This window comes from Colletotrichum godetiae (genome assembly GCF_030913485.1).
Source record: "Colletotrichum godetiae strain CBS 193.32 chromosome Unknown BDP55scaffold_1, whole genome shotgun sequence".
In the NCBI taxonomy this organism is placed as follows: Eukaryota; Fungi; Ascomycota; class Sordariomycetes; order Glomerellales; family Glomerellaceae; genus Colletotrichum; species Colletotrichum godetiae.
The window spans coordinates 1,922,715-1,938,674 of NW_026851249.1; the positions used below are offsets into that span (position 1 = coordinate 1,922,715).

The 15,960-nt window shown below is 54.8% G+C and overlaps 4 protein-coding genes across 4 annotated transcripts; 1 reads left to right on the forward strand and 3 right to left on the reverse strand.

Moving 5' to 3' along the window:
• Nucleotides 1-713: 713 nt before the first annotated feature.
• On the reverse strand, nucleotides 714-1,618 carry BDP55DRAFT_722603 (Mpv17/PMP22 family protein; the record flags this gene model as incomplete). The annotated part of the gene is made up of 3 exons (XM_060578631.1): nucleotides 714-1,224; nucleotides 1,330-1,409; nucleotides 1,520-1,618. 3 exons carry the CDS (start codon nucleotides 1,616-1,618, stop codon nucleotides 714-716), a joined length of 690 nt encoding a protein of 229 aa, XP_060437142.1.
• A 1,181-nt stretch (nucleotides 1,619-2,799) lies between these two features.
• BDP55DRAFT_625619 (YIF1-domain-containing protein) lies at nucleotides 2,800-3,919 on the reverse strand (the record flags this gene model as incomplete). The annotated part of the gene is made up of 3 exons (XM_060571500.1): nucleotides 2,800-2,964; nucleotides 3,018-3,545; nucleotides 3,644-3,919. The coding sequence occupies 3 exons, from the start codon at nucleotides 3,917-3,919 to the stop codon at nucleotides 2,800-2,802; spliced, it is 969 nt and encodes a 322-aa protein (XP_060437143.1).
• Nucleotides 3,920-5,494: 1,575 nt separating this feature from the next.
• Nucleotides 5,495-7,634, forward strand: BDP55DRAFT_641413 (SRP54-type protein). Its single transcript, XM_060573399.1, has 3 exons — nucleotides 5,495-5,883; nucleotides 5,955-6,240; nucleotides 6,302-7,634. The coding sequence occupies exons 1-3, from the start codon at nucleotides 5,659-5,661 to the stop codon at nucleotides 7,582-7,584; spliced, it is 1,794 nt and encodes a 597-aa protein (XP_060437144.1). The 5' UTR covers nucleotides 5,495-5,658; the 3' UTR covers nucleotides 7,585-7,634.
• A 1,135-nt stretch (nucleotides 7,635-8,769) lies between these two features.
• BDP55DRAFT_689210 (uncharacterized protein) lies at nucleotides 8,770-15,134 on the reverse strand (the record flags this gene model as incomplete). Its single annotated transcript, XM_060576713.1, has 21 exons — nucleotides 8,770-9,684; nucleotides 9,712-9,809; nucleotides 9,843-9,881; nucleotides 9,915-9,979; nucleotides 10,013-10,080; nucleotides 10,108-10,198; nucleotides 10,220-10,334; nucleotides 10,356-10,488; nucleotides 10,513-10,811; nucleotides 10,833-10,847; nucleotides 10,872-11,397; nucleotides 11,422-12,934; nucleotides 12,965-13,041; nucleotides 13,069-13,238; nucleotides 13,260-13,315; nucleotides 13,346-13,488; nucleotides 13,522-13,843; nucleotides 13,865-13,914; nucleotides 13,936-14,244; nucleotides 14,272-14,600; nucleotides 14,654-15,134. 21 exons carry the CDS (start codon nucleotides 15,132-15,134, stop codon nucleotides 8,770-8,772), a joined length of 5,814 nt encoding a protein of 1,937 aa, XP_060437145.1.
• Between the last annotated feature and the right edge of the window lie 826 nt (nucleotides 15,135-15,960).

Sequence of the window (15,960 nt, forward strand, 5' to 3'; positions counted from 1 at the left end):
ACGCCATGCGGCGCTTCTCACCGTTAATAGCCAAATAGCAAGCCGCTTTGGCCCTTCAGCCAGCCACAAAAAAGCAATCCCCGTAGAATGTGGGTGAGATTAACGGCCCTTTTTGGGCCTGGTTGTTCGAATACTGTAAGATTACCATGCAGGTCACTTTGAGATTTCCCTTGTTGGCGAAGCTCTATAAGCGCGTTGCGAAGATGGCGGGTGTGAAGTAGTTCATTTGTAACGAAAAGTAAAAGTGCCATCCAACTTCTTCCCGTCTGGTATATGATACATACCAGGTGCTAGGAGGTGGGCAAATAACGGGGTGTGAACAAGGCACGCGGGGCCATGTATTTGGAATCCCGTTGTCTTTACAACTTGGTTCGAGGAGAATCACTTTGAGTGGTGGTCAAGGTTTGAACAATTCCTATGACCAAGGTGTCATGTGAAGTAGTTCGTGCTGTCACTCCAAGTATCTAAGCTTCGAATACCATGGAGAGCCTTTTCATCTATGAAATGTCCATTTTGGTTCCATGCGCCTTGTTTCCTCCTTCCTCGTTACCCTTTACTGTGTCCGAGTCGCTCGCTTCCTCCAAAATGTGAAAACGTACTGTCAACCCAATGGTTGCCATCTTGACCCCGTCTAGTGATCAGTTTCATAGCATCACTAAAGTATGGAGATATTTACCCACCATGGTGCGGGCTTACATCTCCATTGCAACACTTTATCGCGCAGCAACCAGACTCATGTAAATACCCCAAACGACACCCGCAAGAGAACCAACCAAGTTTCTTCCCTCAATGCTCTTAATAAAGGCAAAGTTCACCAGACTGACCATGGGCCACAGCTTCAAGCCCGCAATGAAGATGGGCACAAACTCGAGCTGGCTCTTGTGAACGACGGACCGCCAGTCAACATTGCCATAGTCAACGGCACCGCGCGAGAACAAGAACGTGCCCGAGTGCTGCGCGGCCGCAAGGTGCTCCGGGCGTACCATGGCCGTTTGGATACTATGCATAAACATGCTGAACGCGAGGGTGTTGAGCGCGGCGCCGACGGTCTGGTCGAGGACCAGCTTGATGAGCGTGTTGCGGATGTTGAGCTTGGGCTCTACGAGCTTATCCTCGCGCGCCTCGCGGTCGAGCGCTTTCTCGTCGTTGGCCGCGGCCGAGGCGATGGCCTTCTTGGTGGGCGAGACGTGGTAGGCCGGGAAGCTCTCTTCGAGGAAACCTTGCCTGGTATGTGTCAGTGACGACGGTCTCGGGTACGACGCGTATCTTGCATGCAGGTAGAAGAGGGATCCGCGATGGTGAAAGACGAGTGCTCGCTGGGAGACCCACCATAGGAAGTTTGGCGGCGTGCTGAGGAGAGTGAAGATGATGAACTGGAAGACGGGGACCCAGTCGATGACGAGTTGTTGCTGCCCATGGTGTTAGCAAGAGGATCTTAGGTTATGATCAAAACAGCGCAGTGGTATGTGAAGGATCAACATATCCTTGCGTAGAGTCCATGGGTCTCGGAGATTCATACATCGGTCTGGTAGGCCGTGAGGACTTGGGCCAGTATGTTCGAAGTGCCGCTGAGGGCAGCGGACTGCAAAGTTGCAGTGACGATGGGAGGAAGCGCCATGATGGTGACTTGTAAGCAAGTACCTATGCAAGCTTGACTTTGATTTGTTGAAGATCTGAAATAACGGGTATGGGTGAGTTGAAATGAGCGATGCAGACTGTCGTGTCGGGTAAACCACGGCAGGTGGATTCTTGCGAAGCGGCTTTAAGCTGAGGCAGAGGAAGATACCTAGGTAGAGATAAGAGTGCCTTGATGGGAAATAGGTGCCTTGAGACGTCAGTATTTATATGCTGCAATGCGCAAAGAAAGTGAGTCGAATGTAAATTGCAATCTGTTCATTGACCCTTCCAAGCTGAAGCATTTGTAATCGGCAGAGGTTTGAGGTTTGCACGGGATGCAGGGCCGGATGGTGGAAGATCTGGCGGGGGTTCGTCGTGGACTGTGGAGGGAGGAGCGACCCCGGCTTGTGGAGGTGGCCGGTGTCCAAGTTCGGACCGGCGAATCACTGATGACATGTCTGATTTGTGGGGCTCCTGACAGCTGTCCCTTCAAAGCAAGCTAGAGCTCCAATAGGCTAGACAACGTGGCAGCTCACTTACATGGTTCCAGGCACAATAGGCAACAAGCATCGAGGTTCACAAGAGCGAGTCTTATTGGGCATGAGCATAGCTATCGTGCTTCATAAGAGGTCGAAAATACTGAGGGAATTGCCTGGGAAGGCTGCCATCTTCAGAAGCGTCAGCAAAATTGATTCGCTACAGAGAACCTTGATGCGCCTACTAGCGCAACCTTATTGGGTGTATGATACGCAGCCAGCAGAACGCTTGCATGATGTTCTACTGTAATCTTCAATGCACTGGTAAGGTAGATACTACAATACAGATTTCTAACATTTGTTTTGATTCGCGTTCCCTTCATCGCCTCAACTCATCGTCGTGGATTGCCCCTTGTGACAAGCTCCGACTGGTCCTATATTACAGGGATAGAGCTTCCTCATCTTCGGGTACTGTATACCGGGCCCCCCAATATGTTAGGGACTCTACACAGCAAGCAACGCAAGCGGCTAAAGTGACGTGTCGTTGTATCGTGCAATTCAACTTGATTGTCCGATGAATCGCACATCACCAAAAGCTGACTTCAACCGGCCATCTCTTCCCAGCTACTCCCGGACTCTTTTCTCGTATCGGCCTTTCTATAGAGTGAGGCCCTTGGCGTAAGTTTTATAGCGTGATGATGGTGGTTCAAGGCCTCGACAGGATCCACATGAAAAGTAGCTGGACAATGTAGGAGTAGAAGAAGAGGAACTGGGTCCTCTGGTTTCGCTTGGCTCGGGAATCACCAGTCTGCATAGGGCCAGCACCGTTGGCTGCGTTTTCAGGGAGCAAAACGTACTTGAGCGAACGCATCTATTGGAAATGTTAGTCATTTGTATCAAGTGGTGATTTGCAGGAGAACATACCAAGAACAACGAGTTGGCCAGGAAAGTGTAGAGGAACACACCCCAGCCAATCCACCCGCCGGTACCCTTGCCACCATTCAGAATTTCGGCCACAGTGACAGTGACGATGATGCCGACAAATTTGTAGCCAGAGTACGCGATCAGGTCGTAAAGCTGCGAATCGTTCGAGATACCCAACAAATAGCAGCCCAGCTTGAGACCGAGAATCTCCGCCATGACTATTACTAAGGCTGTCGACGCCGTGTATCCGAGAAGTTCGGGCTGGAATTGGCCGCGGAGACCAGCAAGGAGCGTAGAGAGAAGGATGTAGGTCACGACAGCCATGACGGGTATGTACATATCGGGGCTGTTGATATCGTCTCGCGGAGGGAGGTACCATCCGTCCTGTCCGCTAGGCCCGACGGCCTGCTTGCGCGACCATGGCTTGTGCCTCCAAGGGAAGAGGACGAGGACTATCTTGTTGATGACGTAGGAGTTGGAAACGTTGAAGTAGTGCTTCAAGGCGTTGACGTTGACATATCGGTTGAACTTTAAGAGAATTAGCTTCAGCAAAAATATGATGAAACTCGACGTTTGACCGACGAGTTGCTTCGGGGTCTGCCTCCCCGTCCCTAGACTTGACGTACGTTTTGCTCCATGTACTCCTGGCCATGTTTGAAGGCCGTCTGGCCAAACTGGGCCGCCACTTGTGCTGTGGGATCGTTCATGAACTGTCCGTATGCGCCGAATACGTTCCCGCTCGTACCGCCTTGCTGTTGGTAAGGACTGCCACCGTAGCCTTGTTGTGATTGCGATTGCGACACGGGAGGAGGGGGCGAGCGCAACTGGGGAACCGTCGAGACATGCTGGGGTACGGGGTGGTGCAAGGGGGGCGACTGCCCGTAGGTTTGTGGACGCTGCATGATGTGTAAATAAGCTCGTGGTTTTTTATCGTGTTCGTGAGAATCGTTCGATGGGTTTGTCGAAAGATTGGGAAGCTATGTTGGATTCGACGGCGGCGTGGGTGTTGGGATGCCTCCCTTCCAGGTTCTCTGAGTCCACGTCGTCTTTGGCGGGCCGCGATGGAGCTGGTACGGAAAGGTGTTTACTTCCATCAATGTCCCACGCTGTCCAGGGCAGGTAGCGACCGCCAAATTAGGTTTAGCTCAAAGCTTGTCCTTGGCCAGTCCAGCACGAGCCCTTTCGCGGGCCTTTTTAAGCCGCTTGAAGGGCTGGCACCAGCCGGCAGACAACTGCCTGTTGGCTTATCAGCAACCCATGTGACGGTAAAGCTCGACAACTCCCCTTTCTCATCACCACCACCTCTTTCATCAAATTCTTCTTAGGTTCCTCGAAGTGCAGTCTCTTGGGAAATCACAGGTAGATATCTCGATGACCAAAATAGCGGCAATTGCGGCGATAAGGACAGCAGTAAGGAACGTAGGGCGCGTCTTCTGATTCGTGATACGGAGGAGCACGTCCCAGAAAGCAGAAGCCGAACTATCAAATACAAGACGGATCTACTTAAAGGGATATAAGGCCAGAAAACAGCTAAGTAGACACGGTAGGATGGCTTGCTTGTCTTCGGAGCTTGCTTCGTTTCTCTTCCCCGCTGCATTGCGTGAGCAGTAACCGGCGGATAAAGACACACCCTCATATCAGGGTCACCCATGAGCCACACGAGGGCAGCCCTAGTTATGAAAACATTCTGGTCTAGGACATATAGCGAGTGCTTATTGAGGAAATTTTGTTATCGTTCTTCTTTATTCCGTGCTCAGTGTCTGTGGTTACTGGATTCGCCCACTTTGAGAGTGGTGCGTGTATCCGAAAGCTGGATATGTAGCTAATTCAAAGAGATGTGATCAGGCTCTTGAAGTCGCGCCGCCTGGCTTTCTGCCCCAGCCATATGCCAGAGGCGGACGGTCAAGAGTGAGAAACATATGGGATGTCTACTGATCGTGGGTATCGTAGTGACGATGCGTTTGGTTCTTCCCTTCGCTAGCGACTTTTCAGTCGCAGTCAAGGAAATCTTCCGGTCAGACTTGCTTACCTGTTACACGACAGACTTCTGGCTGGGGCGCCTACGCTTCTGTTTATAAGGAGTGATAATCCGTACTTTAAAAAAAAGCTACCGCCGGCTTAAGTCATAAATATCATATTTACATGATAGAGAGGCTATTATTAACATATAATGAGCATAGCTTGTCAGACTTATCAAGCTAAATATTAAACTAAGCCCGTATAGATATCATAGTTATCGTCATATTAAGGGCGACCTCTAGGCTTTTAGTTTGAAAGTGGAATACTAGCAGCAACCAAGATTCAAGAAAGCATCTCAATCATAGACGTAAGCTGCGCTTTTCACTCCGCACTGTACATTTTCGGTGACTAGTGAGAAGCATTAACAGTGCGGGTACCGTACAAAAAGTCCGCGTCTCCGGAGCTTATCGATAGGGGCCCCAGATCCAAGGGTTCACCCACCTGCCCCCCAAAGGAGCGTCCAGCCCACTTCGTTGACCATGGGTCTTGCGCCACAGGCCAGCTTTTGGGATCGAGGAAGTCGCCTCCAACTCAAGTCTCCTTCTCTCTCCTCTTCCGCCCATCCCCCGAGCTCCACGATCTTTGTGTCGCCGTAAAACACGAAACCGAAATCGCGTACACAATGTTGGACACGTTCGAGATCCTGACCACTTCTGGGGTCGTCCTCTGGTCCAGAACCTATGCGCCGGTCAACCCGTCCGTCATCAACAACTTCATTGCCGATGTCTTCATCGAGGAAAAGGGCGGCGCTGCCTCCAGCCAGTCCGCCGCCAGCAACCCCCCATACAAGCGCGACCAGCACACACTACGGTATACGTTTGTCAAGGAGCTAGGTGTCATCTTTGTGGTATGGGAATCCAGCAGCAGCCAATGCGCCGCGCACCGCATAGCCATGGTACTGACGAGGTGTGCGAGCAGGCCGTTTACAGATCACTACTTCACCTGTCATGGATTGACAAGCTTGTCGACAACATCAAGACCATCTTCGTGGACTTGTACGGAGAACAGTTGACGAAGCCGCACACGACAGTGGTCGAATGCCACAAGTTTGACGAGTACTTTGACCAGCAGGTCAGAGAGCTGGAAACCACGGGATCAAAGGGCGACTCCAACGTCTCAGAAGCCGACTTCGCAAAGGAGGAGAATACGCTGTCTGGAAACCTCGGCGATGATCCTCCTCTTCCTCCGGGTCTTCACTATAGGGGTAGGTCGAATGCGCTGTACAGGTGAAATCGTGTGCAGGCAGCTAACAAACACTCTCCCAGGTCGCGGTCTGAACAGCGCAAACGAAACTTCGAATGATTCGACCCCCATCGCGACGCCCACGACCTCTCGACCCTCGACTCCCGGAACCGGCGGCGTGTTGGTAGGCAAGGCCGGTCCCGTCGCCAAGATGTCGCGGCGCGCGCGCAAGGCGGGCAACTCTGCGCCCCTTTCTTCTGGCGATGAGTCCGCCGGCAGAAGGCCCAAGCCCGCGACGAGATCATCCACGAAGAAGGGCCGCAAATGGGACGCAGACGGTATGGCGGACGAGGAGGACGACGTGGTACTCGACTACTCGGCTGCTCCGAAGTCGGCGACGAGCGACTCGGAAGCCGAGACAACCGCCCGCTCCTCCGCCGTCGAGCACGTCGATCACACGACATGGGGGTCTAAAACGTCAAAGGGCCAATTCGTGCTGAAGGACCTGGACGACGAGGTACACAACATCCTCGCCTCGGCGCAGGCCAAGAACGACTCCTCCAACAAGACGGAAGCCTCAGGCGGACTAATCGGGTCTGGTCTGAGCACGATTGGAGGCCTCTTCCGCAATGTCGTCGGCGGCAAGACGCTCTCAAAGCAGGACCTCGACAAAGCGATGAAGGGCATGGAGGAGCACCTCCTCAAGAAGAACGTCGCGCGCGAAGCCGCGGTACGGCTCTGCGAGGGCGTCGAAAAGGAGCTCCTGGGCGCCAAGACGGCCAGCTTCGAAAGCATCAACGCAAAGATCCAAGCCGCCATGGAAGCCTCCCTCACAAAGATGCTCACCCCAACATCCTCGCTCGACCTCCTCCGCGAGATTGACGCCATTACCGCCCCGCCCGCGACCTCCCTCCGCAAGGCCCGCCCCTACGTCATCTCCATCGTCGGCGTCAACGGCGTCGGCAAGTCCACCAACCTGTCCAAGATTTGCTTCTTCCTCCTGCAGAACAAGTACAAGGTCCTCATCGCTGCCGGCGACACCTTCCGTTCCGGCGCCGTCGAGCAGCTCGCCGTGCACGTCCGCAACCTCAAGGAGCTCACAGTTCGTGAGGGCGGCCGCGTCGAGCTGTATCAAAAGGGCTATGGCAAGGACGCTGCCACCGTCGCCCGCGACGCCGTGGCTCACGCCGCGCAGGACGGCTTCGACGTCGTCCTCATTGACACCGCTGGACGCAGACATAACGACCAGCGTCTCATGTCCTCCCTGGAGAAGTTTGCCAAGTTTGCGCAGCCTGACAAGATTCTCATGGTTGGCGAAGTAAGACCCCTCCCCTGCTTTCCCCCTTCTCGCCATTCACATTTGTAACGAAACAAAAACTAACCCTCTCCAAAGGCCCTCGTCGGCACAGACTCAGTAGCCCAGGCCCGCAACTTCAACGCGGCCTTTGGTTCTGTCCGCACCCTCGACGGCTTCATCATTTCCAAATGCGACACCGTCGGCAACATGGTTGGCACCCTCGTCAGTCTCGTACACGCCACAAATGTGCCCGTGCTCTTTGTCGGCGTCGGCCAGCATTACTCTGACCTGCGCAACTTTTCTGTCAAGTGGGCTGTCGAGAAGCTCCTCAGCAGTTCTTAGAGTTGAGGAGCCTGTTTTTTCTCTTTTTTTTCATCTCATAGATGGAAGAGAGAGAGAGGATGAGGAAAGGGGGTAGGGTAAATAGGAGACGTGGTTGCTTCTTCTTGGGTGAAATCTGTTATAAATCACCCTTTTTTTTAATACGAAATGAGATGAAATGAAATCAAGTTTAACGGGGGGTTCCGTGGCGAGAACCAACGATACCACCCCCAACAATCCAACTTTCTTTGAATCAAAGCCTCGATGTGGTCTGCCATAGTTCCTCTTACAAACCATCAACATTCGCCATGCAAGAAAAGCCTTTTCAAACGAGTCCCATTAGGAAATCATAATCAATGAATACCAGCCCAAAGAAAGTAAACAGTCAAAAGTCAAGTGGTAAGCCAAATCAGGCATTGCGAATTATTACTATATACTGTCTTGGGTGTAGTGTAATAGGTAGTAAGAGCAAGGAGCGGGCCGCAGGAATATAACCCCAGCCCGGTACAGGGAGAAAAGCAAGCCATAGAGCAGCAAGCAACATCCCCTCCCTCTCAAACCCCCCCTTCCATTTCATCGTCATTTTCTTTCCCGCTATGCATCGGACCTTAAAACAAGAAAAACAAAGGAAATTAAAATTTAGCCCTCTCATCCTCAAACCCCCGAGGGGGGTGTGATGACAAGGGAGTAAAATCCACCATCTGAGTTGTGTTTTGTATATGAAAATTCCTCCTCCAATACCCTCAGTGGGTTGTATTTTTAGTAAGTAGTAGTCTTGCGAAAAAGGGGTATCATCATTCTAGTGTGTCCACTCTTTTGGGCTCAAAAGCATGCTGCGTGAGAGACAGAGAGAGAGAAAGATTGACTGCGGTGCGAAAGACAAAGGAAATCCTACACGCTCCCACACTTCCTTCCACTCATTACTGCTTCTTCTTAGTCTTCAAAGAAGTCAGTGTCGTCAAAGTCGCCCGGGTGAGCATCCGAGTCGTAGGCGCTTGAGCGCATCATCGGCGGCGTCATGGGCTGTTGGGAACGGCTTGAAGGACGGCGGGCGGGCGGACTCTTGAGGGGCATCGGCTCGGATGGCACTTCCGTGATGGACGGTCCTCGATTCCTGGCCTGCAGTTGCTGGGCTGTGTACCGACGTCCGGTGGTCTGGAACGCGGTTGGTTGAGGTTCCTCCGCGTGCGAAGCGTTCGAAGGAGGGGTCTGGCGGAGGCCAGAAGCCGGCGGAGTCATCAGTCCGTTGTGATTGTTGCTAAACGAAGCCGATGCGGTAGATCGGGACGGGGTATGGTTGCTGTTGACAGCAGGACGGGCCGTCGAGGGCCTGCCGCTTCGTCCGCCTGACGCGAAAATGGGTTGTTGCGATTTGCGCCAGTTACCCCAGGCTGCTGCCAGGGGGCCTACGGCTTGAGCAACACGAGGCGATGCAGCATCCCGAAGCGACTGTGCAATGTTGGGCAGATTGATTGCTGATCCGCCATTCATCGCACGCTCGCGTTCCTGTTCCTCCATCTGGAGATTGGCCTTGAGGCGGATGGACGCATCCTTGACAGCTTCTCTGTCAAAGTCTTCAGCAGAGACAGCAAGGATGATGTCCTGCAAATCACCATGTCTCACGGCAAGAAGCTCGCGCAACCAAGTGATCTCATCGTCACGCTTGGCAATCTTGGTAGGGGCTTCGGGATCCAGCTTGTCGACAGTAGACTCGAGCTCTTCGATGCGCTGCTCGCGTGCCTGCAACTGCTCTTGCAAGACCATGATGGACTCCCGCAACGCCTGGGGCGAGATCTTCTCTGGGAGGTCCACAGCCTTAGACACGACGGGTGCGGCAGGTGCCGCAGCCTTGGGTTGGAATGATGCATTGGGCACAATGGTTGGTTCGACACCTGCAGACCTGGCAGCTTGAGCGGCAGCACGAGCAGCTTCCTTGGCAACTTCGAGCTTCTCCTCCAGATGTGCGACACGATCTTGGAGGTGTTCGGTCTTGGACGTTGACAGACTGAGACGCTCGAGGAGGTGCTGCTCGGTCTTCTGGCCATCTTCGACGGCGTTGCTCAGCTGGCGCTCCCAACGGGTCTGGAAGTCCTCGAGCTCATTCTGGTGCTTGCGCTTGAGTTCTTCAATGGCATCAGTCTTGCTGGTCTGAGCCTCCTCCATCATCATCTCAGACTGAGCCTTGGCAGTCTCGACGTCCATGTTGGCCTGGTCCACTTCGGCCCTGAGCTTAGCGACCTGCTCCTCGAGTTCTTCGCGAACAGCATTGACGTGGTGGTTGGCTTCATCAATCTCGCGCTGCATAGAAACGCGCGTTCGCTGGACCTCGGCAATGCCAGATTCTCTCGCTTCCTTGAATTCGCTCTGGTAGCGCATGGCAGACTGGTGAAGCTTGTGGTTCTCGGTCTTCATCTCGCCAAGCAGGCCCTCGAGGCGCTTGCACTCGCTGACGGCGCGCATGCCTTGGCGTTCGCCATTCTCCAATCTCTCCATCTCGGCTTCAATTCGTTCGCGCGTACGGGCCTCGGCTTGGAGCTTAGCATCCAAGACCTCTTGACGAGCGACGAGTTGCTGCTCCCGCTTGGTGCGACGTGCATTCTCCTCAGTGATGTCGCGGGCAGCCTTGGCCATGTCTTCTTGGAGAGAGACAAACTTGGCACGCCAGCTTTCTCTGACGCGCTCGTTCTCCTGAAGCTGAGTTCCAAGGGTGTCGATGAACTTCTGCATAGCCTTGTTCTCCTGTAGTGTTTCGGTGAGGTCGATCTGCTGTCTGCGGGCAGTCTCAACCACGCGCTCCGTCTCGGATCTCCAGCGGTTAGCCTCGTGGGTGGCACCTCGGACCTCGTCCTCCATGGCGTTGATCTTGTTGGTGAGTTCAGTCTGTGCCTGGGTAGCATTCGTCTGCGAGGCTTCCATGAGTGCCATGCGCATCGTCTGCTTGGAAGCGGCCTGTTCAAAGGCCTTGAGCTTGTGGTCTCGCTCCTCAACATCCTCACGAAGGCGGACCTCCTCTTCGCTAGCAATACGGAGCAGACGCTGAACCTCCGAGAGTCTATCTTCGGCTGTTCTGCGACCGTCAAGCTCGGCTTGGGTGCGCTCTTCCTGGTGTCGGAGCTTATCCTCCAGGTCGCTAACGCGATGGTCGAAAATGCTCTTGTTCATAATCTCGACTTCAACGCGAGTTTCGGCGGCCTGGAGTTTTCTGTCGAGCTCTGCCGCGAGATCCTCAGCGGCGCGGCGATCGGTGACCTCCTTCTCAGTCTTGCTACGCTCGACATAGAGACGCTCCTCAAGGTCCATGACCTTGGCCTGGAGCTCACTCAACTTGTTGTTAACGGCCTCGTCATGATCACGATCAGCGGTTGGCTGCTGGGACGGTGTTGGCATGCGCTTCTCAACAGCTTCCTCCACAATGTTTCGCAGATCCTCGCCACGGAAGTCAAGGCGCATAGAAGCGCCGAACTGCTCCCTCATCTCCTCCAGGGCCTTGAGAACAGCAGTGCTGGAAGGCTCATCGGCGGCAGGTGCGAAAAGTTGAGGCGCGGGAGCGGCGCCGCGCTGCTGGACAGCGAAAGCATCGAGTACAGCGGCACGGATCTGTTCCATGCGCTTGTCGCGGCGCGGACTAAGCGAGCGACGAGGCACAGGCTCCTCATCTTCGTCGTCAGCGTCGCTGTGTTGAATCTCGGCGGAGACGCTGCGACGGACGGAAGATGAAGCTCTTCTGTCGCCGCGGAGGGACTGCTTGATGGACAGCAGGGTCTTCTCCAGGGGACCCAAGCGAGCGGAGAGCAGATCGCCGACGGCTTCGTTGACACGACCGTCGAAGAACTGGACGCGCTGCTCCAGCTTGGCTTGCTCTTCGTCGCTGAAGGCGCCTTCCCAGTCGCTCTGCGCAGCACTCTCTTGGCCAACCAGGTGGGTAATCGGAGCGTCGAATGACTGTGCACTCAATGGAGGATCGACGAAAGGATCCTCCAACTCCGTCGTCGGCATTGCCGAGTTGTCGGCGGGAAGGCCGTGGTATTGGCGCACTGGACTGGAGGTTCTGCTGCGATATTGGCTGCCGGCCTGCATCTTATAGGGCGACAAATTGGTGACGCCTGCGACCTGGATCTGTCTGTTGGGGCTGGGCTGGTGCCATCTGGCGGCCTCGTCGTTGGCCTTGTTGACACCAAATGTCGGGTCATTCTGGTTGAGGTGGTTCATGATATCATCAATCTCCTCAAAAGTTGGCTCATGAAGCTCGTTACTGGCATCAATTGCCGACTGTGCCGGGAATGTGAACTCGTGGGCGTTGGGCTCATCGAGATACTCTTCTCCCTCAGAAACAACATAGTCCTCGGGGATCTCTCCCTCTTCCAGGGAGTCTTCGTAGTCTTCTTCTCCGGCGTTGCGCGCAGGCGATGGAGAGGCTGCAAAGCGAGACGCAGAAAGACCCTTAGTCTTAGGCGGGCTTGCGAAACGAGAAGCGCCCAGTCCCTTGGGTGCGGCGAACTTGGTAGATGGCTCGCGAGGTGGCGAGACCGGGGCAGGCGCCTCGGTGCTTGGCAGGATTGGCTCAACGGTGTCTTCTCTGTCGCGCTCATCCTCTTCGTCCTCGTCGGTTTCAGTTGCCGGAGTAGGCGCCCAGCCGCCGCCAGGGATGAATGCTCTGGCAGTGGCAGAAAGGGACTTGTTGTGGCCCTTCTTGTACGAGTCGATACCGAAAGGTCGGGCTTCGGCAAAGCTCTGGACATCGTTGTTCGAGTCGAATTCGAAGGGTGCCCAGTTGTGGTGCTGCTGGTCAGGCGAAGTATCCGAAGGGCTAGTAGCTGTAACGGCCTTGGAGTCGGCAGGGTGCTCTGAAGCAACGGTGGAAGACATCGTAGTATCGGCGGGCGTGTAAGCTTGCTCGTCAGAGGCATCCTGCTCCTCTTTCCTTGGCTGGAGTGACTGCAACGTTGTGGGTTCAGGCGATGGCTCAGCGAAAAGAGGAACATCATCCTCGTCTCCTCTGGACGCCTTTGCTCTCTTGTAGCGAGATTCATCAATCAAGCGACCATCTGCATCGTCCGGAAGGTCGTCTTGAGACTCATCCTGATTGTTATCACTGAGGCTGGGAGCGATAATTGGGACGGCCTTTGACTTCTTGGGAGGCTTGACAATGTCAGAAAGGTTCAGATCAATGTTGCCGAAAATCGAGCTAGTTCGGTTCCCAGCGCTCTCGCTGCCCGACACGGGGCTAGTGACGGAATCCGAAACATTGCCAAAGGGTGTGAAGGCGGGTGCATCCGGTCGAAACTTGGGACCAGAGGCAGAAAAGCTAAAGTCGCTCTGACCAGGCGAGAAGACAGGGGCAGCGGCATTAATCTTGGATGACATGGACCCTGCGCCAAACGAGCCTGCTGACGGAGAAGTGACTGACGGGGCGAATGATCCACCGCCGGCCTGGAAGACCGAGGGCTGAATACTGTTGCTACCGGCACCGAAAGTGAAGCTCGTCTTGGACTCGTGACCTGGGTTAAACTTGAACTCGGGCGCCTTGACGTTGAGCTTAGAGAGCGAAGGCTTGCTGGCATGGCTGGGTCTTCTCGGCATGCCAGAGTTGCTTGACATTGATGAAGCATCGTTCCAAGGATTGCTTGTTGTGGAGAACGATCGCTGGTGCTGCTGCAAGAGCGTCGTGAGGCTGAAATCTTGCACGGGTGTACCGAGATTGCTTGGGTTGGTCTCGATCTCCGCGGCCTCTTCGATCCGCTGTGCGTCAACCTCGTGCCACCCGGCCAAACTGTCGCCGCGAGGCCGGGTCTCGTCATGGTGAGAGAAGAAGTTTTGCGACAAAGAGTGGCCACGGCTGTGAGGGCGCGGGTGGTGAAGGACAGGACCATCGCCGCCTTGAGGACCGAACTGCTTAGGAAGCTGCTGGGGTGCCTGGAACTGAACCGATGCCTCTCTGGCATGTGCAAGAGGCTGCTGTTGAGAGAAGTTGGCCAGTTGCTCCGCCGCGGCTTCCTCATTGTGGGGGCTGTAGTCCTCGTGCTCCAACTCATTACGCATCTGCTCCTCCAGGTGGTACTCGGCCTCGTCAATTTCTGCCTGGAGATCATCGTCGTTGACTTGTGCGGGCTCCACGGGCTTGATAGACAGCTCTTCTTGTGCCTCCTCCTCTTCTTCTTCGTCTTCTCGCACCTCTTGCAGACGTGGTGATGCGCGCGCAGGTTGCTGTTGCTGCTGCATGAACTGATGGGGCATCATGGGGTATTGCAAAGATTGGTGACGTTGATGCGCATTGAAAGCAGGGCTGCCAGTCGGTGCAAACCCTTCGGGCATGAAGGGTGAGACGGGAGAAAGGATCCCGTTCAGTAGCCCAGGCGAATCTGTTCTGTGCGGACCGGGCCAGCCTAGGGGCGATGGTTGACCAGGCATCTGGAAAGGCGAGTGGCCCATGGGAACCGAAATCGACTGTCGATTATTGTACTTTGCAGGGTGACTTCCAAAGCCAATGGGAGAAGCCATGCTTGGGCTGTGGCTGTGGCCTGCAGAAGAACGTCCACCGGGTATGAACTGAGGCGGAAACGGGTAGCCTTGCACATGATTGCTCGATGCTGACGATGTAGGCAATGGCGGAGAGAATGGCAAAGGCGGATATTGCGCAGAGGCCTGTCGGCTGGGCTGTGATACTGCAGGCGATATTGAAGGCGCAGGGGGGTCGTCGTCGCCAAATGACACTCCAAGAGCTCGCAACTTGGCTTCGTTAAGCTCATTGACGTAGTCTCTCCAAGCTATTCGACAGTTAGCATTCCTATTGCTTTCAGTCCATTCAACACAGGCTTACCATTCAAATCAGGCAATGTGACCTTGTATGTATGTTGCGCACGCTCTCGAACAAGGTCCTCGGGGCTAGGCCAGGCGTCTCGACTCTGGGAGTATCCAGTGGGGGCCTGGTACGTGCCTTCTGCGAGATCCAAATCGAAGCCACTGATGTCGTATCCAAGCTCCTCCCACGATCTAAACATGCCCTCGATTTCGTTTTGGTTCAATGGCTTGGGCGCATGGCCCTGGCGTCCGCGTTCCTCGTCTTTGGGAAGAAGAACCATAATATTCTTGCCCTTCCACGGGATCTTCTTCTTCACCCGAGGCGTCATGCTGGGTTCTTTGATCGTCACTCTTGCAGATGCACTCCTCATCGGTGTGGTTGGCGTCCTCGCAATATTGCCAACAGCGGCACTCGCGCTTCGTCTGGGCGTTGTGGGGATAGGTGGGAGGTCTGGCAGGTCGCGGGCCAAGTCGGCCTTTGAAAGATCGGGGCTCTCCATTTTCGTGTTTGTAGTCTCGTCTCGAGGCTTCACGTCTTCTTGCTTGAGCGTCTCGACGCTGGATCGGGTTCGAGGATAGCGAGGTTCCGTGAGCGATGCGCGCGTTAAGCGTGGTCGGGCTCTCGGGGTTCGCAGAGATTCCTTATCGTGCCAAACAGCTTCGTCGCCAGATCCTGAGCCGCTCAGTGAAGAGTGCTCGCTTCCGTCGCTGAACCAATGTCGACTCTCAGTATGATCCCCCGCCGTGTGTTGGCGAATCCAATCTTCAGTCAATCGTCGCGCAGGTCTCCGAGCGCGATTGGCTAGAACTTGAGCAGCGCTGAGATAGGGCTCGTGCGATTCGTCCTGTCCGAGCGAGAGCGCTGGTGGAGGTCGAAGAAAGGGAGTGCTGATAGCAATGTGATGGATGGGCGAGCCTTCGGATTGATCGCTGCCGATGCTCTCGCGGCGAATGAGGTTTGTCTCTTCAGTTGAGTAGGGCGAGCCCCAGCTAGCTGTCACGTATCTCTCCTCTTCTTCCGGATTGGACTGGTTTTGACTTCTCAGAATTTCCCGAGCTCGGTCGGGGAGTCTGGGCGCAGGTAGCGAAGGCAAAATTGGGGAGGACCCAAGGTCCTCGCCGTCGGCAGCTGTGGACGTCGATGAGAGGGCGGGAGACGTTGGCGGAGAATTGTAGGATGGACGATGAGGTCCTGTGCCGTCCTGTGCGGATGCAGCAGGAGGAGATGCGGATTGCTGGGAAGAAGACGTCTTCGTGGGACTCTGTTTCAATTAGGAATGGGTCCAAGGGAAGACGTGGCGTATTGGGTAGACGTTCAAGGTATCC